Below are 24,599 nucleotides of genomic sequence, written 5' to 3' on the forward strand. Positions count from 1 at the left end.
ATGTGAAGAAAGTAAAATGCTTTGGAGTGGCCTTTCCTGTCTCATGTGAAATGTAACACTCAGGCTTTGTCTACATTATGCAGCTTTTAGCAACACGGCTGTGCTGCTAAAAGGCACGCAGTGCAGCCGCTGTTTGTAGGCAGGAGAGAGCTCTCCCGCCGACAAAAAAACTTCCACTCCCAATGAGCGGCGGTAGCTTTTTCGGCAGGAGAGTACTCTTGCTGAAAAAGCGCTGTTCACACTGGTGCTTTTTGTCGACAAAACTTAACATGTCTGAATGACAAAAGTTTTGTCATTCAGTTGCCAGTGTAGACAAAGCCTCAACGTTTTGAGAAGAGTATTTCCCATTTTCAGATAGAAGCTCTTAATTCTAGTTCAGAATTCATTCACATTGAAAAAATATTGAATTATTCATTAAAAAATCAGCATTTTTACCAGTCTAATTCATGGATAAGAGTTTAAAAATGCAAAATTATTATGCTAAATCTGTAAACCTGTATAATAACATCTACAAAACTGAAATGGTATATCTTTTGTTTAATTCAGCACAGGAGTCTCCACAGAGTGATTATGCATACGAGGTGTGAAGTGTAATCTAGGTACCATAGGTAAGTTAAAGGTGAACTACAACACTTTGTACATATGTATCCCAAATTTTTTTCTTTATTTACTTTCTCAATACTTCATTCAGGTTTCCATGTTTGCCCTGTAAGATCTGGTAGCTTCAAAATTGTCTGAAATATTGCTCAGTGTTGCTTCAGGTGATGTTGATGTCACCAGTTGTTATAGGGTAAATCTGGAACACTGAACTCTAAGACTAAGGCTACAAGAAAGGTTGACCAGTTATACTGTTATAACCCTTGTGTAGACACTTTTACTTTGGCATAAGGATGGGTTTTTTTTTGTTTCGCTTAAGCTCCTTTCCAAGTGACATAAGCTAAACTGAAGAAACTCACTCTTAGGCTGTGTCTACACAACAACTTTTGTCGGTCAAAGGTGCGAGCAACATAAGTTTCAGAGACAGAAGCGCTGGTGGGGACAGTGCTATGTTGGTGGGAGATGCTCTCTTGCCAACATAGCTATCTCCGCTTGCTGGGGGTCGTTTAATTATGCCAACGGGAGAGCTCTCCCATCAGCATAGAGCAGCTACACTGGAGACCTTAAAACAGCACAGCTGCAGCAGTACAGCTGTGCCACTGTAAGGTCTGCAGTGTAGACATAGTCTTGTACTGAAATAAGAGTCTCTATGTGGGAGATTATACTGGTGTAATTACATTGGTTTAAATTTGTATCTTCGGCTATACTGAAATTTTTCCTATGTAGTTAATGCCTAAAGCACCGACCCTGTAAATGCTGACACACATGTATAACTTTATGTACAGCAATTAGTCCTGTTGATTACGATGGTACTATTCACAATGAGTAAAGTTAAACACACGTAAGTCTTTGTTTTATTTGAACCATAGCAGGTGAGTAAACAAGGAATGAGTTTTAATAATTTTTATTTTAGAATATAGTTGAGTTTGTTTCACATCTATATATTTTAGAGGCACTGGAGTCCCATTGGAGTCAATGGAACTAGTTATTCAGCATCTTTTGAAAATCAGGCCACTAATTTTTAAACTGTAGTTTTATTTAAATTAATAAAATCTCAAATCTTCACCTTTTTAAGAATAGTGTTTCAGGTTTAACTCTGACTTTACTGATTTTGAGCCACATTGTCATATAATTTAAACATAAAATGTACTCAGCCTTAAAATTGTTTTCATCTATCTGGGAATTTTTTTAATTAATCTAAAATTTACTATTTAGTCACAAAACAGTAACAGCCACTTGTGCAATATATGCACAGTACCCTTTGATGCACTTCTGTTGGTTTGTACAGAAGAAGCTGCTAAAATTGACTTGTGAACAAGAATAAAGATAGGCTGGTATGATTTTTAAAATGTCTTCTTTGATGTATAAAGATGGCCTATGGGTGTGGGGTTTGTTTTGTTTTATTTTTAAAAAGTTCAACTTGTTTTTTACATTAAAAATGCAGGTCTTCTCTGTTTTGTTTTTTCTGGATGGCAGAAGAATTAGTAGGGTTAAGACATCATTTACCAAGAAAGATTACACTTACACAGCTGAGGCCTTGTCTACACAAGTTCCTGGTTTAAGTTAAATTAGCATAACATCACACCTTTAGTTATATAAATATAACTTTGTAGACCAGGCCTAACTAAAATCAGATTGAAAATGATTTTGTTAAACCAGTGCAAACCCCTGTTTAAAATTGGCTAAGAGCAGTTTAGTTTTGTGTCGACACTCAGAAATTTAACTGAATGCGTGATGTTGTGCCAGTTTAGTTAAATGAGTGCAATTTTGTGTATAGAAAAGGCATACATTTACTTGTAAATGCAAACTAAACCAATTTAAATCAGTTTTCAACTAATGGCTGTACAGGTTTCTAGTATTTAAAACTTCGAACGCCTGTTTAATTTAGACAGCTGGGAGAACAGATTTTTGTTCAACATTTCATGTCCTCACTCCTTCAGGTAAGGGAAAAGAAAGCTTTAATCTTATTCTGTGGTTCGCCAAGGAGAACAAAAAGCAAGGAACAACATGACTTGATATTCCTCATACTGTTAAGGATTTTTTTTCTAAACAAGTATTAAAAAAACCTTTTTGAAGAAAGGGACAACTTTTCAGACGTTTGTTATGAATCTGAAAATAGTATAAAAAGGGATGGATGGCATGAACAAGCTCTTTTTCCTTAGTTCACATAAATCATGTTGATACACTCACTAATAAGGAAATAAACAAATTAACAAATAAATTTCAATCTGTCAGATAGATGGCCGGGGTTGCGGCTGTAGAAATGTGTCAGTGTTTGCCAACACATGAACAATAACCAGAAGGAAAAGCAATTTTATTTTTAAGCTTCTGAGAGAGGGTATTGAAGTGATAATGAAAACAAAGTGTTAAAAGTTTATCAGTTCCCACTCCCACCCCCCAAAGTACTTCTGTTTAGGCATGAGACTTTTAATTTTATTTTCACACCTTTTATTTACCAGCATTGAAGAGAAGCTAATATAGTCTTTTTTCTTAAGGTCAATTTTTTTAACCCCATTGAGCTTTGTCAGTAAATGCCACATCTAAAGAGAGGCAGCTAGCTGCTGTATTCTAAAACGTTCATGAAAATGCTGAAGAGCTGACTGTAATCAGATGGTCCTCAATATGTGCCTACATTTCCTCCCTCTTATATGAGACAAAACGGTAAGGGTCCTGACGGACAGTATTGTCCATCATGTTATATAGAAACCCCCAGGCTGGAGCGCATTCCCATTCCTTATGCACAGAGGCCTTAAAAGTATGGATCTGGTGCATAAAACACAACGTCACTATGACAGCAGCATTCCTCCTGGGTTGACTGAACATAATGGCAGACACATTAAGCAGACAGTTTTCCCAAGAGCATGAATGGGAACTGAACGATGAAATAACACATCATATTTTACACATGTGGGGAATCCGCTCATATAGATCTATTTGTTACGCCCACTCTACGTTCACCTGAAGTGGAGCACCGACAGGGACAGCACTCGAAGAAGAGAAGATTATTCACCTTGTGCAGTAATTGAAGTTCTTCGAGATGTGTGTCCCTGTAGGTATTCCACTACCCACCCTCCTCCCCTCTACTTCGGAGTACGAGCTAAACACTCCACGTTAGAGAAGGAACTGAAGGGATCGGGGCGTGCAAGTGCTAGATGGGGCACCAGCGGCACCATAAGACTGCTATGTGCACGCGCGCACACAACCAGACGCTGCTACCGAAAATCTCTGATCGACGGCACTGGGACGTACCGACACCTGAAGTGGAGCACCCACAGGGACATGCATCTCAAAGAACCCGAGTTACTGCACAAGGTGAGTTATCTTCTCTTCTTTTTTGTTAGGTGCTCTTCTGGCATTGTCATCTTCAAGTCAGCAGATTTGTCTCCTTGTTTGGGAACCACATGCATTTCTTGAAGTATCCTTTTCTTTCCCTCCATTCCCATAATTTTTGTGGGACCTAGAGCCTTATCACTGCAGACCAGTGGGTGCTGGAATTTATAGGTGGGGTACTCCATCCAATTCCAGATGTTCCCCACTCCTTCTCCATCCCTATTTAAGGACTATTCTCATGACAACATGCTGCATCAAGAGGGGAAGTCATTTTTAAGTCTTGGAGCTGTGGAAGAAGTCCCTCAAGGGGGTTTTATTCACATCACTTTCTAATACCCAATTTAAAAGGGGGGGGTTGGTGTCCAGTTCTTCACTGGAAACAACTGAATACCTTCATTTGCATGTTCAAGTTCAGAATGGTAAGCCTGGTCTCTAATTTCCTTCCTGGATCCACAGGTCTGCTGTGTAGTTCTCAGCCTTCAGAACATCTACTTTCATATAGCTAGTCATCTTGCCCACAGGAAGTATCTAAAGTTTCAGGTGGGCAATTCCCTTTACCAATACAGAGTTCTGCCTTTCAGTCTATAAGTAGCACTGAGAGTATTTACCAAATGCCCGGCAGTAGTGGCACCACCTCAGCAAAAGCCGATCTACCTAAGGACAGACTTGGCACTGTAGTAGACGTGGTCATTCAGCTACCGGTCCAATCTGGCTTCAGTAAGAAGCATGTGTCTGACTTCTAGGACACATGACCTCCTGTTTATACATAACTGAGAGTGCCAGACTTCACTTTTGATGCATGCAAGAGTGATTGAAGTCTGTAAATTGGCCCACTGGTCATCATCTGGAGATGAAGATGCAGGTCCCACAGGAGTCCTGTCACCATTAAACTGGTTGAAGGATCCTCTAAAAGTAAGTAAGGAAGTACCCTTCTCTCCACCATGACCATCAGAGACACTGATGTCAGGTGTCTTCACTTTAGGGTGGGGAGTTCACCTACACCATCTTGTACACCAAGGTCTCTGGATGGCTCAGGAAGCTCACTTATGCAAATGTCCTAAATAAGGCTATTCATCAGGCTTGCACAGTATTGCTTCCAGTACTGAAAGGGTTAACTGTTCAGATTATGGCAGACAAAACCACAGCAATGTTTCATATAAACAAGGAAGGCAGAGCAAGATCCAACTCACCCCAATACATACATGCACACCTTTGTCTAGAAGCTGTTAATCTGTATAGAATTATGGCACATGACACAATTACTCCAGTAGCTCTTCATCACATACCAGGCTTGCAAAATGTTCTGGCAGACCTTAGCAGGAAGCTCACAAGCAATCACAATGGCAGGCCCCATCGTACAGGAAATATTCACCACGGTGGGGTCAGTATTCCATCAAGGTGGATTGATTTAAATTAATGCAATTTAAATAACTGATTTTAATAATGATTTAAATCAACAAGCTGGAAACATTGATTTAAATAATTGAGTTTGATCATGTTTTTCATTGGTACATAGTTATTTTCCTAACGAGAAGTTGGTTCTCATTGGTTGATAACAAGTAAAATGTGTATTTGCAACTAAATGTAGCCTTTACACTGTACTTGTACGCATTTATTTAAGTAATTACATAGTTTAATTTCCATGTATTCAGATTCCTAATTCTTCCTACTTTATTTATGCAACAAAATGGGGAATGATGTGTTTCTTATTTAGTATGGATGGAAATTCAAATTCAGTTACAAATGCACAAACAGCATTTTAAGATTGATTTTCACTAGTTAAATAAAACTACCTTAAATGTGCTGGATACATCAGAAAGAAATTAGCAAAACATGTTTTGTATTTAACTGATTTATTAAACAAAAAATAGTCTTATCTATTGTTAGTGAATTGAACTGATTGTTCAGTAATCTGCTTCAGGATTTTAGAATGAGATCTCATCTTCTCACTCCTAATTCTTTTATTCATAGGTTGGAAAAGGAAAACAGGCTTTTCTGCTTTTTCAACTCCCAATCAGTTTCTTAATTTTGAATTAACTAATCACTGAACTGAATTAGTTCAATAAATGGAAGTGAAGAAAATAGTCTCTCTGCAGAAGAGGCTAATGCTTTCAAAAGCCAGTTTAGCACTTTAGCAAACTCTGATTCAATATACTTTGTCAGCGACATCCACCAATTCAGTGGGTTGACTTTTTTAAAACCTCGGCAGCAAGCATTGGCTGCTTAATATTATTTTTGTTTTATTTAAATGATTTTAATATATTATAGTAAGTTTAGGCCTGAACACAGATTGTCATTATTTCAGTTTTAGTTTTAAATAGTTTTTTTTTTATTTTAACTTTTTAAAAACATGTCAGTTTTTATCCACTCTGGCCTCCATAGACCTGTTTGCAATGAAAGAGAACAAGAAGTGTCTCCGCTTTTGCTCCAGAGGCCACCAGTACTAGGGTTCTCTGTCAGATGCATTCCTGATCCCTTCGGTTCTAGAACTCTTTTATGCTTACCTGCCTATTCCACTGATTCCCAGAGTCATCAGGAAACTCCGATAAGACTCAGCCAAGATGATCATATTAGCTCTTCCCGGGCCAATGCAGTTCATTTTTCTCAGACCTAATCAATCTCTCTGTTAGATATCCAGTCCAATTATCTCCCAACACAGATGTAATTTCCCAAAGAGAGGATCCAGCTTCCCTGTCCTTATAAGCATTAATGTCGGCTGGTTAACAGCACTGGAGAGCAGCTGCTCTTCAGAGGTCCAGAATATACTTATACACAGTACAAAAGGACTCCACTAGGCTTACATCATCTTCCAAGTGCAAGAGATCTTCTGTCTGGTACCAAGGACATCACTTATCTCCATACCTGATATACTAGACTACCTCTTGTCCTTAAAGAATTAATGACTTTCTACAAGCACCTCCTATTGGTCACTTACAAGGCTACTTTGAGAGAATCTCACCAACATGGTTTAAGGCTCTGTCCAAGCATTGCTGCTGTCATGGGGACTTCAGACATGTTCTTGGTATGCACACCCTCTGTTTTGCACCTTCCCCTACGAACTACGATGATATGAACCACTGCCCCGCCTCCTGGAATCAGTGCCTACCCCTCAGACTCTTCCAAGGCTTAAATAAACGTGCTCCCAGAACTCCATCTGTGTAGGTGTTCCAGGTCCACAGGTTAACTGCCTGGGCATTTGGCAGGTGTAACTCATGAAACGCACATGCGCTTTGTACAGGTTTCTAACATCATTGCTCTGCTTAATCGCATGAGAAATACACAGATCTATACAGAACTAATAAACCATGCACACATTTCCCTGTCTGAGTTTTTTCACAACTCCAGAGCATTCTTTCGGTTGGGGTCAGAATTCTCTGGGGCTAGCCAGAGTCCTTCTGCTACAGTGCATGGCTTATATTCTGAAATATGGAGCCTTCTCTTAGCTTGGCTGGTTCATCCACTTGCCTTCTTGTACCCAAAGGTTCCTGTGTGGCACTGAGAGTTTTCCCCTTCATGGTTTTTAAAGGCTAACAGCAACACCTTGGTATCTGTCCTGCATCTGGGAATTTTTCGTTCTCCAAATACCGGCCCCTTGTTGCTGGAGGTTGGAGAGAACTGATTTCCCCTGGAATGCAGTTATTCTTTTGTTCTCAGAAAGCAAGACCTATTCAGGTGCATATAGTCCTTACTGGTTAGCTGTTGTTCCTGATCTGGGTGAGACGTGCTTAAAGGCTTGTCAGCAATGATGGATACACAGGCCTAGAGGCATTCCCTGATACAGCAGTTTTCATCAAACCAATTTCGTAATATCAACCAGAATTCCTAAGTTGTACAGATAGACTCCCCTAAAAGCTCTCTCACCCATTTCAGCAAACCATCCCTCCCATTCAGGGTGACTCAGTATTCTCACACCCTACAGTAGATAGATTCCTGAAATGGCTTATGTGTGTGTATTGTTGAAACAGGGACCTCCTCCTCTTCCTTGGGATCTCAACCTAGTGCTGATAGAGTTTGAGTTATCACCCTTGCATATATCTTCTCTTTTCTACCTATCCATCAAAGCAGCTTTTCCAATAGCAGTATAATCTGCTAGAAGGGTCAGAGAAATACAAAGCATTCGTGATGGGACATCCATACACTGCATTTTGTAAGGACAGTATGACCTTGAAGCCTCACCCAAAGTTTTTTGCCAAAGATCGTCTCTGACTTCCATCTTAACCAAGTAATATACCTTCTTGTTGTCTTTCCCAAGGGGAATCTAAACTTTGCACATTGGATATGCTTAAGTTGCTATCTGTCTGTCTAGTTAGGACTGAGCTTTTTATGGTGGCCACTAGGTTATCTGTAGCTTGTGCAGATAGGGTAAAAAGTCAGTCAATATCGACATAGAGACTATCTAACTGTATTTCTGTCAGTATTAAATTATGCTACAAAATAGCTATTTTACAGCCAACTCCATTAGGACTCAAGCAGCTTCTTTGAGAAGTGTTCCAATCTTGGAAATTTGTAGGGCAGTAACATGTGGTTTAGTACATACTCTATCCAACATTACTCTGTAGTGGAAACATCAAGATTTGATGCTAATATTGGCAGAGTTGTCTTACAATCATTGTTTAGGTAGATTCCAAGCACCCACCTCCAGTCACTTAAGTCGTTCCTTCTGAGTCGTCAAGAATGGAATATTTGTAGACAAGAACTGAAAGAAGAAACAAGTTACTTACGTTAAGAATCAGCTACTGTAAAGTATGTTTTCCATATATATTCCATAACCCTTCTTGCTAACGTGGAGTCATACAACACCTGGTTTCTGCATTGGTGAAGGAATTGATGGTCACTGGGGGCCGCCCTTCCCTTTATGCCTATGGATGGGAGGCACAAAGACACTCAGAGTACAGGTGCAGCCCCAAAGGACACTGCTGGCCAAAAGATTCTGAACATGAGCGCATGAGCATGTGCACCAAGAGTGGAATATAAATGGACAACACATCTCAAAGAAGCACACTTGCTGTATGAAACAACCATTTCTTCTAGTGCACAAATACACGTTTTGTTCAGTACATCAAGAATGAATACTTGTAACGTGAGTTGGCAGTCATTCTGTAAAAAATTGAGAGGTGCATGAAAAATCAACTGAAGCCTTAAAGGGACTATGTCAGCTTAAACTCGTATTGTTATACATTTATTTACCTGTGTGTTTCTAACAACATTTTAGGTTATTCAAAGGAGGGGTGGAAGGGATTGAAAAAGTAAAAATTTATTTTTCCCCATTTATATGCTGTTCAGTTCTTGGATTTTGTTGAGACACTAAAACCTCATCCAGTTTCACTCGTAAGTGTTGAAACATTGAGGTTATGTCTACACTAGAGAGCTTACAGCGGCACAGCTGTACAGATGCAGCTGCACCGCTGTAATATCTCTGGTGTAGTCACTCTATGCCAACTGGAGAGAGCTCTCCCATCAACATAATTAAACTGCCCCCAACGATCGGCAGTAGCTATGTCAGTGGGAGAAGCTCTTCCGCCGACAAAGTGCTGTGCGTACTACCGCTTATACCAGCATAATTTGTGTCAGTTGGGGTGTATTTTTTCACACCCCCGAGTGACTTAAGTTTGTAGTGTAGACATGGCCTGAGTTGTGATCAGTGCAGGTGAATTTGCATTCATTTAAAAACTGTTCTTACTATTTTCTTTTCTTTTTAAGAAATCATAAACTTTTTTGATGGTGTTAGGTTTTATAGAAACTTAGTTTTTTATAAAATTTAACTTTTGGGCCAGTTTTGAATTAACATTATCCTTCTAAGTTGTTAGAGAATTTATGGACTTACTGACTGACTTCATGTATCTGTGACATGAAGTATGCAAACATAAACTGTTTTTCCCCTCAACCAACTGAAACAGTACCCAAGGATATGGAAATAAATGTAAGTGAAGTGTATGAGATGTTTCTCATAGAACTGCATCTGCAAAATAGTAGGGGCAAAAATTGTGTTGTAGTGTCGGGCTACTACTAATCATCTTATGTAGCACCATGAACTTTTCTAGAACTTTGCAAAAGAGAGTAAGGCCTGCCCTTAATGTCGTCTTATCTGCATAAGATAGATTTAAAAATAATTACTAAATAGGGGGACAAAATTTTAGATTGGGAAGGATGTGGAGTGAATAGATGTGAGGAAACCCTTTTTTTGAAGATGTCTAGAGTGCTCAGTGTGAGAGGAGGAGCAAAGTTGAAGACAGGTGTAGATGAACAGAGCAGTGAATTACAAGCAGAGGAAGGAAGAGCAAAAGTTGAATAAAATGAAAGTAGGACTTTTAAGATGGGGACAAGGAGATCAAATATGATGTGATAAGCTATTTGCGGGAAATTAAGGACGGGGGCACTATAGCTGTAGCAATGGGAGAGGATAACTTGCAAAAAGAGTAAAACAAATAATAGCTACCAAATATGGCTGGCAAATGGTTTGATATTAAAGAACTCCAGTCTGTATACAGCCAACTGTGAAATATAACATTGAAATTGATTTTATGGAAATTAACAATTCAGTATGCTAAGGAAGTGAAAATCTAACTCCTTTTATGTAGTGCATTGTGAAAGTTAATTGTGGTAAATCTCAGATGCCAAATTATTATGACCTTTTTGATAATGAGACTAACGTTATTACTGAACTATGTTATTTTTTGGAACATAATTAATCTTTTTGCAATCTGTAAACTGTTAAACTATTTTGTATTAATGCTAAATTTTGCTCATATACACAAATCAATTTTACATAGAGATGAGCGTTTGGTGAGCTCCTTGAGTACAAATGGTTGATACAGTTGCCATGAATACTTTATATTTTCCATTTAGATGCACAGTTTTTGAAGAAGCAAACCTGAGACATTAGGTGTTACAGTCTTTTGTCTGTGAAGTCCTGAATTAAGAATATGTTAGGTTCAAAACGATGTCATTTTATAGTTTTTACATCACTCATCACACACAGCTTAGAGTGAGAATTCTAAATATGTTCTGGCCGTGCACATTAGTAAGAAATTTTCGTTGTATATTTATAACTATATGTCACAACACCACCAATATATTAATCATTCTAATCTGAAGTCTGCAAGTCAAATAATGTTTAAATAGCAGGGTTTCATTTAGTAATGTAGTTTATTTCAAACTTCACACAAAATTATTTTACATATTTATACTCCAGAAATATAGGACTTATCCAGAGCACTTGAATTTTATGTCATGTGCAAGTTCAGTATTTGACCCATAAGCCTTTGCAAAGACAAAAGAAGAGCTGTCCACTTCCTTCTCATTGCATTACATTGCTTGAGAGCAAGTGCTGCTGGGTTGATGGAGGGTAATTAGCAATTAGTATTCAGTATTTGCATCAGAATGTGCCAGTACTGCAGGCCAAAACATCAAAAGGTTTGGAAGAGAGATATAAAATGAAGAAAGTTAGAGCAACTATAGTGTCTGTTTCTAAATAAGACTGATACGATTGTTATCCTGGAGGCTTCACTGTGGAAAGAATGTAGTCTTTCTGATGGAGGAATAATGACCTGGGCTTACTCTAGATTTCTTTAGGAATAAGAATGCAGAAGATGTGATAGCTGGTAACCATGACGTGGAAAATGTTGATCACTAAATAAAAAGTTTAGCTTTCACTAAAAATGTATTCTCCACTTAATTTTACTAGACTAGTTATTATTGATGGGTAAAAATTGCCTGAACTATTCAGTATGAACTTTTCTAGTATGCTGTTTTTTAAACTAGAAACACAGTGGAATAAAACTCTCATTTAAAATTATGTGCAATCTCTTGTTCACATAAACTCTGCCCACTTGATAATATTTATGTAATAGGTATAGCATGCTAAAGGTTTTTTAGATATTTAAAGTGGAACAGTTGATTTGAAAATCATATTTTTTAAAATTTTGTGCGTTTGTACAAGTAGCACCTGAGACAGTGGATTTTAGTGTGTTTACTCTGCATCTGACAGCAATTTGTGTAAAGTAAGTTTCAGATTTTTCCCTGTATAGTCAGTTTCTCCCTTGAAGAAGACATCCTCAGCCATGAAGAAAAGAGAAGGAAATAAGCTATTTTTTTAGGAAGGATTTTTAAAAATCAAGACAAACTGTATAAAAGTGCATTATGGAAGCTTGAATTTTTTGATATTATTCAATTATTTTAAAAAATTCTAATTGAATTTTTATATCTTCAGATAGAATTTTATCTACATTTTTTGAAAGATTTTCCTCTTGTGCTATGGTTCCAATGTAATACCATTTATTTAAGGGCAAAAGCTTGACTTTAAAATTGCAGTCTTATGGGAGTATTTTTCAGATTCTTAATAATGTGTCATTCCTCAGAATATTACATACATACATTATCTATCAGGAAAGATCCAAAAAGATTTACAGATTATTGGGTGTGGTTCAGGCACCAGAGCCCTTTATAGCAGTTCCATTAACTTCAGTGGGAATTCATGCAAAAAAACGTATTCGATTAGGCCCTTCTATATAAAGGACTCACTTTTTACACTGAAGTCTAGCCAAAGATGGGATGGCAAATTTGACTAATTTAAAAAAGAATCCAGTTTTTGATTGCCTTTTTAATAGTATGTTCTAATTTTTTTAAATTAAAATCATAAGGGTTTTCCAGCAGGGAAGAAGCTGACTGAAAAAGTGCAGTCAAATGCACAGTAAACAAACAGAATTTTTGCTAATTTCTGTTATAGTAATTTTAGGTGTTGTAAGTCTAGATACAAAATTCAGACAAATGTGATTTTTAAATTGGTGGTGTCTCAGGACACAACGCTATTAAATTATATTTAAAATGATGAGAATGTCAAGTCTTACCTGAAAAATTGCATCTCCTGCTGAATGTAGTTCTCTAATCTCAATCTGGTGCATTGGTTTTTATTTATGGAATCAGTTACAAAACTTCTGGCAGCCCATATACTATTCCATTATGGAGAATATTTTATTTAAAACAGAAAACGGCGATGTTTATATAAGACCTAACTTGAAAAACACTGGATTTTGTGATCCAGTTTCACTGTGTGTGTAATGTGGATAACATAGTTGTCCTACAGAGGAGTTGAGACAAGCTATTAATGTTTGTAAAGTGAGATTATTTTTTTTAAATACACACCTGAAGAAGTTTGGATTAGTCTTTACTCTTCCCTCATTTGTACCTAGTAAATTTGCTGGTGGTTTAGAAGTGCTCTGCAAAGTGAAAACATGTTTCCATTTTCTTTCTTCCTCTCTGTCAGCAGAGCTAGATATGCTACAGTGCGCGCTGGTGGGGGTTGAGGTTCTCTCACTATTCAAAAAGGAACAGTCTATTTAACTTCAGGCGTAGAGTTGGCTCCAAAATGAATCTTTGGCTAGTAGTTTGGTCATGATACAGTCCTCTGGGACAGGGGATATGATGTGGTGAGATTGCAGCAAGGATATAGGGGAAGTGAGAAGAATAGCCTACGTATCTTAAGCTTAGTCTACACTCAGTTTTAGTACTGGTATGATTATTTGGTATGGGATGTGATTTATTTATCTATTTAAACCAAAATATTAAACCGATACAAATTCCTTGTATGGTTGCAATTATACCAGTATAAAAGTACCTAATACCAGTGGTTCTTAACAAGGGATATGCTTACCCTTGGGGGTGCACAGAGGTCTTCCAGTTGGGGTACATCAACTCATCTAGATATTTGCCTAGTTTTACAACAGGCTACCTATAATGCATTAGCGAAGTCAGTACAAACTAAAATTTCACACAATGACTTGTTTATACTGCTCTATAAGTTATACACTGAAATGTAAGTACAATATTTTTATTCCAATTCATTTATTTTATAATTATATGGTAAAAATGCGAAAGTAAAGCAATTTTTCAATAATAGGGTGCTGTGACACATTTGTACATTTATATCTGATTTTGTAAGCAAGTAGTTTTTAAATGAGGTGAAACTTGGGGGTACGCAAGACAAATCAGACTCCTGAAAGGGATACTGTAGCCTGGAAAAGTTGAGAACCACTGCCTTATACTCTGTTTTTGCAGCTTATTTACTCTTCCTGTACAGGAATAGCTATAATGGTATAAAACACCTTTATATCAGGGCAACTGTATCCACACTAGGGAGGTTATAATGTTTAACTATACTAGTATAGTTAAAGCAGTACAACTTTTGAGTGTAGACGAGGCTCAGTATAAGTGTATTGGCTTGGTACATAAAGCAGATTCAATTTCAAGTGCTCAATCAACTTTAATTTAGGTTTTGACGTTAATTTAAACAAGTGGTTGCAATGCTTCATAACTCCTATGCACCGCACCCTTCTTACATATTGACTAATGTAAAGATGTAGATATGTGACCAAACCACCCTTACATATGAACATTTAATATTACATAACAGTGGTTTACACCGTGTAATGATCACAGTTTTGTCACTGGGGGTATGTCTACACTACGGAATAAGGTCGAATTTATAGAAGTCGGTTTTTTAGAAATCGGTTTTATATATTCGAGTGTGTGTGTCCCCACAGAAGTGCATTAAGTGCATTAACTCGGCGGAGTGCTTCCACAGTACCGAGGCTAGAGTCGACTTCCGGAGCGTTGCACTGTGGGTAGCTATCCCACAGTTCCCGCAGTCTCCGCTGCCCATTGGAATTCTGGGTTGAGATCCCAATGTCTGATGGGGCTGAAACATTGTCGCGGGTGGTTCTGGGTACATATCGTCAGTCCCCCCTTCCCTCCCTCCCTCCGTGAAAGCAAGGGCAGACAATCGTTTCGCGCCTTTTTTCCTGAGTTACCTGTGCGGACGCCATACCACCGCAAGCATGGAGCCCGCTCAGGTAACCGTCACCGTATGTCTCCTGGGTGCTGGCAGACGCGGTATGGCATTGCTACACAGTAGCAGCAACCCCTTGCCTTCTGGCAGCAGACGGTACAGTACGACTGGTAGCCGTTCTCGTCATGTCCGAGGTGCTTCTGGCCACGTCGGCTGGGAGCGCCTGGGCAGACATGGGCTCAGGAACTAAATTTTTGGTGACTTGACCAGGTCATTCTCTTAAGTCCGGCAGTCAGTCCTATTGAACCATCTTATGGTGAGCAGGTAGGCAATATGTCCTTCTGCACTGTCTGCTGCCAGCCAAAGATGTAAAAGATAGATGGAGTGGATCAAAACAAGAAATAAACCGGATTTGTTTTGTACTCATTTGCCTCTTCCCCTGTCTATGGGACTCATTCCTCTAGGTCACACTGCAGTCACTCACAGAGAAGGTGCAGCGAGCTAAATCTAGCTATGTATCAATCAGAGGCCAGGCTAACCTCCTTGTTCCAATAAGAACAATAACTTAGGTGCACCATTTCTTATTGGAACCCTCCGTGAAGTCAACCCTGTAACCCCTCCCTGCATCAGAGCAACGGCAAACAATCGTGCATCTGAGTTGAGAGTGCTGTCCAGAGCAGTCACAATGGAGCACTCTGATTGGGCTAAAACATTGTCGCGGGTGGTTCTGGGTACATATTGTCTGGCCCCCATTCCCTCCCTCCCTCCGTGAAGGCAAGGGCAGACAATCGTTTCGCGCCTTTTTTCCTGAGTTACCTGTGCGGACGCCATACCACCGCAAGCATGGAGCCCGCTCAGGTAACCGTCACCGTATGTCTCCTGGGTGCTGGAAGACGCGGTACGGCATTGCTACACAGTAGCAGCAACCCATTGCCTTCTGGCAGCAGACGGTGCAGTATGACTGTTACCCGTCCTCGTCGTGTCCGAGGTGCTCCTGGCCACGTCGGCTGGGAGCGCCTGGGCAGACATGGGCGCAGGGACTAAATTTTTGGTGACTTGACCAGGTCATTCTCTTTAGTCCTGCAGTCAGTCCTATTGAACCGTCTTATGGTGATCAGGCAGGCAATACGGATTGCTAGCAATCGTACTGTACCATCTTCTGCCGGGCAGGCAAGAGATGACGATGGCTAGCAATCGTACTGTACCATCTTCTGCCGGGCAGGCAAGAGATGACGATGGCTAGCAGTCGTACTGTACCATCTTCAGCCAAGCAGCCATGAGATGTGGATGGCATGCAGTCCTTCTGCACCGTCTGCTGCCAGCCAAAGATGTAAAAGATAGATGGAGTGGATCGAAACAAGAAATAGACCAGATTTGTTTTGTACTCATTTGCCTCTTCCCCTGTCTAGGGGACTCATTCCTCTAGGTCACACTGCAGTCACTCACAGAGAAGGTGCAGCGAGCTAAATCTAGCCATGTATCAATCAGAGGCCACGCTAACCTCCTTGTTCCAATAAGAACAGTAACTTAGGTGCACCATTTCTTATTGGAACCCTCCATGAACTCCTGCCTGAACTACTCCTTGATTTAAAGCCACCCCCTTTGTGGATTTTAGCTCCCTGAAGCCAACCCTGTAAGCCGTGTCGTCAGTCGCCCCTCCCTCCGTCAGAGCAACGGCAGACAATCATTCCGCGCCTTTTTTCTGTGCGGACGCCATACCAAGGCAAGCATGGAGTCCGCTCAGCTCACTTTGGCAATTAGGAGCACATTAAACACCACACGCATTATCCAGCAGTATATGCAGCACCAGAACCTGGCAAAGCGCTACCGGGCGAGGAGGCGACGTCAGCGCGGTCACGTGAGTGATCAGGACATGGACACAGATTTCTCTGAAAGCATGGGCCCTGACAATGCATGCATCATGGTGCTAATGGGGCAGGTTCATGCTGTGGAACGCCGATTCTGGGCTCGGGAAACAAGCACAGACTGGTGGGACCGCATAGTGTTGCAGGTCTGGGACGATTCCCAGTGGCTGCGAAACTTTCGCATGCGTAAGGGCACTTTCATGGAACTCTGTGACTTGCTTTCCCCTGCCCTGAAGCGCATGAATACCAAGATGAGAGCAGCCCTCACAGTTGAGAAGCGAGTGGCGATAGCCCTGTGGAAGCTTGCAACGCCAGACAGCTACCGGTCAGTTGGGAATCAATTTGGAGTGAGCAAATCTACTGTTGGGGCTGCTGTGATGCAAGTAGCCCACGCAATCAAAGATCTGCTGATATCAAGGGTAGTGACCCTGGGAAATGTGCAGGTCATAGTGGATGGCTTTGCTGCAATGGGATTCCCTAACTGTGGTGGGGCCATAGACGGAACCCATATCCCTATCTTGGCACCGGAGCACCAAGCCGGCGAGTACATAAACCGCAAGGGGTACTTTTCAATAGTGCTGCAAGCTCTGGTGGATCACAAGGGACGTTTCACCAACATCAACGTGGGATGGCCGGGAAAGGTACATGACGCTCGCATCTTCAGGAACTCTGGTCTGTTTCAAAAGCTGGAAGAAGGGACTTTATTCCCAGACCAGAAAATAACTGTTGGGGATGTTGAAATGCCTATATGTATCCTTGGGGACCCAGCCTACCCCTTAATGCCATGGCTCATGAAGCCATACACAGGCAGCCTGGACAGTAGTCAGGAGCTGTTCAACTACAGGCTGAGCAAGTGCAGAATGGTGGTAGAATGTGCATTTGGACGTTTAAAGGCGCGCTGGCGCAGTTTACTGACTCGCTTAGACCTCAGCGAAACCAATATTCCCACTGTTATTACTGCTTGCTGTGTGCTCCACAATATCTGTGAGAGTAAGGGGGAGACGTTTATGGCGGGGTGGGAGGTTGAGGCAAATCGCCTGGCTGCTGGTTACGCGCAGCCAGACACCAGGGCGGTTAGAAGAGCACAGGAGGGCGCGGTACGCATCAGAGAGGCTTTGAAAACCAGTTTCGTGACTGGCCAGGCTACGGTGTGAAAGTTCTGTTTGTTTCTCCTTGATGAAACCCCCCGCCCCTTGGTTCACTCTACTTCCCTGTAAGCTAACCACCCTCCCCTCCTCCCTTCGATCACCGCTTGCAGAGGCAATAAAGTCATTGTTGCTTCACATTCATGCATTCTTCATTCATTCATCACACAAACAGGGGGATGACTACCAAGGTAGCCCAGGAGGGGTGGTGGAGGAGGGAAGGAAAATGCCACACAGCACTTTAAAAGTTTACAACTTTAAAATTTATTGAATGACAGCCTACTTTTTTGGGGGCAATCCTCTGTGGTGGAGTGGCTGGTTGGCCGGAGGCCCCCCCACCGCGTTCTTGGGCGTCTGGGTGTGGAGGCTATGGAACTTGGGGAGGAGGGCGGTTGGTTACACAGGGGCTGTAGTGCCAGTCTGTTCTCCAGCTGCCTTTGCTGCAGCTCAACCATACACTGGAGCATACTGGTTTGGTCCTCCAGCAGCCTCAGCATTGAATCCTGCCTCCTCTCATCACGCTGCCGCCACATTCGAGCTTCAGCCCTCTCTTCAGCCCGCCACTTACTCTCTTCAGCCCGCCACCTCTCCTCCCGGTCATTTTGTGCTTTCCTGCAGTCTGACATTATTTGCCTCCACGCATTCGTCTGTGCTCTGTCAGTGTGGGAGGACAGCATCAGCTCGGAGAACATTTCATCTCGAGTGCGTTTTTTTTTCTTTCTAATCTTCACTAGCCTCTGGGAAGGAGAAGATCCTGTGATCGTTGAAACACATGCAGCTGGTGGAGAAAAAAAAAGGGACAGCGGTATTTAAAAAGACACATTTTATAAAACACTGGCTACAGTCTTTCAGGGTAAACCTTGCTGTTAACATTACATACATAGCACATGTGCTTTCGTTACAAGGTCGCATTTTGCCTCTCCCCACCGCGTGGCTACCCCCTCCCCCCTCCCCCCTCCCTGTGGCTAACAGCGGGGAACATTTCTGTTCAGCTGCAGGCAAACAGCCCAGCAGGAATGGGCTCCTCTGAGTGTCCCCTGAAGAAAAGCACCCTATTTCAACCAGGTGACCATGGATTATATCTCACTCTCCTGAGGATAACACAGAGAGATAAAGAACGGATGTTGCTTGAACACCAGCAAACATACACTGCAATGCTTTGTTGTACAATGATTCCCGAGTACATGTTACTGGCCTGGAGTGGTAAAGTGTCCTACCATGAAGGACGCAATAAGTCTGCCCTCCCCAGAAACCTTTTGCAAAGGCTTTGGGAGTATATCCAGGAGAGCCGCGAATGCCAGGGCAAAGTAATCCTTTCACATGCTTGCTTTTACACTATGTATAGTATTTTAAAAGGTACACTCACCAGAGTTCCCTTCTCCGCCTGCTGGGTCCAGGAGGCAGCCTTGGGTGGGTTCGGGGGGTACTGGCTCCAGGTCCAGGGTGAGAAACAGTTCCTGGCTGTCGGGAAAACCGGTTTCTCCGCTTGCTTGCTGTGAGCTATCTACAACCTCCTCCTCCTCATCATCTTCTTCGTCCCCAAAACCTGCTTCCGTATTGCCTCCATCTCCATTGAAGGAGTCAAACAACACGGCTGGGGTAGTGGTGGCTGAACCCCCTAAAATGGCATGCAGCTCATCATAGAAGCGGCATGTTTGGGGCTCTGACCCGGAGCGGCCGTTCGCCTCTCTGGTTTTCTGGTAGGCTTGCCTCAGTTCCTTCAGTTTCACGCGGCACTGCTTCGGGTCCCTGTTATGGCCTCTGTCCTTCATGCCCTGGGAGATTTTGACAAAGGTTTTGGCATTTCGAAAACTGGAACGGAGTTCTGATAGCACGGATTCCTCTCCCCATACAGCGATCAGATCCCGTACCTCCCGTTCGGTCCATGCTGGAGCTCTTTTGCGATTCTGAGACTCCATCATGGTCACCTCTGCTGATGAGCTCTGCATGGTCACCTGCAGCTTGCCACGCTGGCCAAACAGGAAATGAGATTCAAAAGTTCGCGGTTCTTTTCCTGTCTACCTGGCCAGTGCATCTGAGTTGAGAGTGCTGTCCAGAGCGGTCAAAATGGAGCACTCTGGGATAGCTCCCGGAGGCCAATACCATCGAATTGTGTCCACAGTACCCCAAATTCGACCCGGCAAGGCCGATTTAAGCGCTAATCCACTTGTCAGGGGTGGAGTAAGGAAATCGATTTTAAGAGCCCTTTAAGTCGAAATAAATGGCTTCATCGTGTGGACAGGTACGGGCTTACATCGATTTAACGCTGCTAAATTCGACCTAAAGTCCTAGTGTAGACCAGGGCTGGGACTACTTTGCACACTTCACACGGATGAGGGAAGCAGACTTGAATCTCAACCAAATTTCTGCTTTTTAAAGCATACTGTGGCCACTAAAGTGAATATGACATTGGCATCATCTTGTTCCACAGATCTCTTTTCACGTAAGAAATGTCTTCTTTTAATGACAAATATACATTTTTAATTACTCCTGTTAGTGCTGCTAAACCAGTACAACTTCAGCAGAGCAAGCTGTACAAGTTGATTGGTACAGCAATGGAAACATTGGCTTAGTTCTAACTGAGTAAGTTTTTAATTAGACCTTCAGTGGATCAGAATTGATGGTAATGATGTAAAAGCCAAAGAGAACTCATTAATACTTTGAAAACTTGCTGTGAGTTGTAGTTCTGATGGAACAAAAAACCAGAAGTAACCTAAGAAACAGCAAAATTATATGAAAGCCCTTGAAACACAAACATGGATCGATATGATGCCATTTCTACAGAGTCCTGTTTAGAGCATAACCACACTTTAAATTAGTTGCTGGGCTCACTTCAGTAACTGTGGCTATAATTTATATATGTAAATAATATTTTCCCCCAGATATTTTCATCTTTAAGGTTCTAGATGTTAAGAATCTTCTTCTTTCTTTGACAGGAAATTCTGGTGATTAAAGATCATGGCAACCATAGAGGAACTGGCCCATCAAATTATTGAACAACAAATGGGAGAGGTACATATACATATATCTATATATTTAGTCCTATTTGAGACAAGTTGGACAATAAAGCATAATACTGATATGTAAAAATCAAAGCCACAAGAGAGAATGGTCTCTAGTGGGCCCAAAGCTCCAGAAGACCCTCCCATAGAAGATTAGCAGGAACCCTGTTCTTGCTGTCTTCACGTCATGATGCAAAACTTGAATCTTTGTCAAAGCATTCCTCAAAGAAACTGAGCTTAAAAAAAGTAGCAATATTTTCAAAGGTAGAAATCATTGACTAAATCAGTGGTTGTCTTCATAGAGCTGTTTAGTCATATGAGGCAGGCTTTCCTCTCTTCTAGCATCAAAATTGCATTCTGGATACAGTGCCTGAATATTACAGTAATAGGTGCTTTTAGAAATGTATGAATAGATAGTAAAAATTAGTGTTGTCAGGATGTGTGTGTATGATTATAAAACACTTAAGGATTCATTACTATATGTTCTGTTCAAAATCAGTACAAGTGTGGTTATAAGAAAAATATATAAAAATGGCACCTGTTTACTGGAAATGTCTGCTCTTAGTTAATTTAGATTTGTCTTACTTTACACTCAAGTATTCCAGGTGATTTCAAGTTCAATTCATATCAGTTTTAACGTTGACTAGAAAGGTTTCCCTCTTGGATTGCTAATTTTATATATGTTCTTATGCTACTCTCATAATTGTAGTATCTCTGTGCCTTCCATGATGCATTAAGTGGCATGACTGACATCTGTCATGTGTGGTTTATCCTTTCTCTCATCAGGGAGGGGGTTGGTGTGTGTTTAGGAGATTTTGAGCGGAGTTGGCTTAGTTTTGTTTGAAGGTACACCCTGGGTACATGTTTATGTTAGAAAAGGCAGGTTGAAGAAATACATTGCACTTTGGAGCGCAAGGTGGTGAGGTTTGATCTTAGCAACTGTGGGAGTTTGTTCCACAGTCTTGGACCAGCCCCTGAGAATGCTCTGTCTCCTGAACAAACAGGCTTTATATGGTAGCAAGTTCCCTTGTGTCTGAGGGATGGAGATGTTGACCTCAATCTTCATACAGGAGCTTTAGTCAATCTTTTAGATATCCTGGGCCCAGGCCATTGAGTGCCATGAACTTAAGGACTGAGACTTTGAATTTGACTCCAGAATTCAGTCAGTCTGTGAATTTTTAATATATTTTTTTAATCTCTCATCCCTGAATCATCCTTTTAACAGTAGCAATAAAGTTTATATCCAATTCAAAAAGAGCTACAAAAGTCAAACTCATACTCAATAGATGGGGAGAGAGAAAGCCAGCCACGCTGCTTGTCTCTCTCCTTTTCTTCTTCAGTGGAGAGGCTACTTTAATTAGAATAACAGGCCCTATTTGCTCTTCCTGACAGAGACCTGGCCTGCTATTCTGTGTCAGTTCTTGTATTTTAGTTTGTTAGTAAGAGCACACCTGTCTTCCTTTATCCCACAGTTAAAGCAGAGGAAGGGAAGCAATTGTGCTGTTTGCACCACTGCTAGTAACCTCTTTTCTTAAACTTGTGTGGGTTTGATTGCTTTGGTGTGCGAAATAGGTGGAGCTTGTTTCTGACCTCTGACGTATTACCAGTAGGTCCAAACAGGCTTGTACGTTGCTGCTACAGCTTCCCTTTGTAAAGACAGACTTCTAGCATAGTAAGCAAGTGGTGCTGAAAACATTACTCTCTAGAAGATTTCCAGATACTAATAACTTAACCTTTTATTGTACAGTTTTTAACTACCACTGTTAGATAAGGTTAGTGAGAAAGTGGTATTGGTGCCAATATAAAAGAGCCTAGATCTATTGAAGAAGCTTTCAGTTATGTCTTGATCTTGTAGGTGTATCTTACTAGTCTGGTGTCTGATGTGACTGGTATGGAGACTGTGCTGTTATCTATGGCTGACTACCTAATGATGGAAAGGATATTCTGTGGATTGTTTCTCTGAGCGATCTCAAAGAGTAGCTGAGTATTTGCTCTTCCTCCTTAGGGTCACTTGCATATGAGGCTCTATCTTATTATCTTTCCTGTTCAATGTGTATTTATGGTTGCTAAGGGAAATAGTGAGACGGTTCATCCTGGTACAGATGACACTTGTATATTTTCCTTTTGTTATATCCAGATGCAGCAATATCTGTTGTTTTTTCCAATGTCTGAAAGAAATGAAGTAGATGGGAACAAACTGGCCTCAGAGTCAGTGCTAACAGGTGGAGGGAAATATCTTGACAAATGAACCGCGTGCCGAGTGCACATTCTATTTTTGTGTGCACTCTCCTTTGCCAATATAGTTTGGAATTTGGGAATTATGTAGAATCCAATGTTGTTCTTGGGTTTTCAGGTAGCAGCCTTTTTCATCTGTAGTTGACCTACAGGATGCAGCTATTCTTCTCTCTGGTTATACTCATGCTGGATGCAAGCTTGTGACTTGCCCTTGGAAACCATATTTGAAGCTGCTTAGAAGTTGAGCCAGTATTTCTAATAGCACTTGTAATTCACCTGAACATTAATTTTCACTGAATTCATAAGCAAAATCCAGTTTGAGGTATACGTGCGCAGAGACCTTTTTTCCCTACCTTTTAAGAAAACTGAAGATATTCACAGACCTGATGTTTCATTAAGATACCGGAGTCACTAATAGCAGTTAGGGTAGAAACTAGATAGTAACTAGATCAGAGGTGGGCAAACTATGGCCCGCGGGCCACATCCGGCCCGTGGGACCGTCCTTCCCAGTCCTTGAGCTCCTGGCCTTGGAGGGTAGCCCCTGGCCCCTCCTCTGCAGTCCCCCCTCCCCTGCAGCCTCAGCTCGCCGTGCCGCCAGCGCTCTGGGCGGCGGGGCTGTGAGCACCTGCTGGGCAGCATGGTGGTGTGGCTGGCTCCAACCAAGCCCCGCGGCTGCCAGCCCTGCTGCTCTGAGCGGCATGGTAAGGGAGCAGGGGGTGGTTGGATGGGGTGGAGGTTCGGGGGGGGGGGCGGTCAGGGGACGGGGAATAGTGGGGGTTGGATAGGCATGGGTGTCCTGCTCCTGTCAGGGCTCGGGGCAGTCAGGGGACAGGGAGCAGGGGGAGTTGGATCGGGGGGGGGGGTCCCGGGGGGCAGTTAGGGGTGGGTCTCCCGTTAGGGGGTGGTCAGGGAAAAAGAGCGGGGCGGGGGTTGGATGGGTCAGGGGTTCTGAGGGGGGCAGTCAGGGGGCGGGAAGTGGGAGGGGGCGGAGAGGGGGCAGGGGCCAGGCTGTTTGGGGAGGCACAGCCTTCCCTACCCGGCTCTCCATACAGTTTTGGAACCCCGATGTGGCACTCAGGCCAAAAAGTTTGTCCACCCCTGAACTTAATTATTGTTCATAGACCATTTTAGAAATGACAAACCTGTTAAGAGCATGATCTTTGGAATAGATTGCAATGATGTATTTTGCAAAACCTATTAAATATATGCAGATTAGAAGCAAAAGAAAGTTTTTTATTTTAAAAAAAATTCTTAGTTACAATTTAAGATTACCTATATGAAGCATTACATAGAGTGCACCGTCTCATAAATCTTTTGCCCGACACTATCCACTTCCTACCAGGAATGGGGTAGTTCTTATTCCCAAACCATGGTCAGGCATTTCTGCCAGTCAAGAACTTGTAATAACTGTCTCTCATAATCTGTGGAGCTGTAAAGTAATTACATAGTAGTTTATCCATTTCCTCATTTGCTGCCAAATTCCAGTTCCAGTTAACATCTGTGAAAGCAAATAAGTATCCACGACAAATATGAAAAACTTGATATTTAACAAATACACTGGTTACACTGTGACAAATAGTATTTAATGTTTTTGTTAATGCATCCATGAACAATATCAAATTTCTTTCAAAGGTTTAAACTC

General features: G+C 41.6%; 1 protein-coding gene across 13 annotated transcripts in view; it reads left to right on the plus strand.

Moving 5' to 3' along the window:
* NR2C1 (nuclear receptor subfamily 2 group C member 1) overlaps nt 1–24,599 on the plus strand; it is a 99,422-nt gene that overhangs the window by 11,339 nt on the left and 63,484 nt on the right. For 5 of the 13 annotated variants that reach the window (XM_037884952.2, XM_037884996.2, XM_037885005.2 and 2 more), the window contains exons 2-3: nt 547–608; nt 20,657–20,732. The exons of 1 other annotated variant lie outside the window; for it this stretch is intronic. In XM_037884952.2, coding sequence (XP_037740880.1) covers nt 20,679–20,732 — 54 coding nt within the window. In that variant the 5' untranslated portion in view covers nt 547–608; nt 20,657–20,678. The remainder of the gene's footprint in view (nt 1–546; nt 609–20,656; nt 20,733–24,599) is intronic. 7 more of the 13 variants (XM_037884967.2, XM_037884987.2, XM_037885025.2 and 4 more) reach the window with 4 other exon arrangements.

The sequence above is a fragment of the Chelonia mydas genome, chromosome 1, assembly GCF_015237465.2.
Source record: "Chelonia mydas isolate rCheMyd1 chromosome 1, rCheMyd1.pri.v2, whole genome shotgun sequence".
NCBI classification, from domain to species: Eukaryota; Metazoa; Chordata; order Testudines; family Cheloniidae; genus Chelonia; species Chelonia mydas.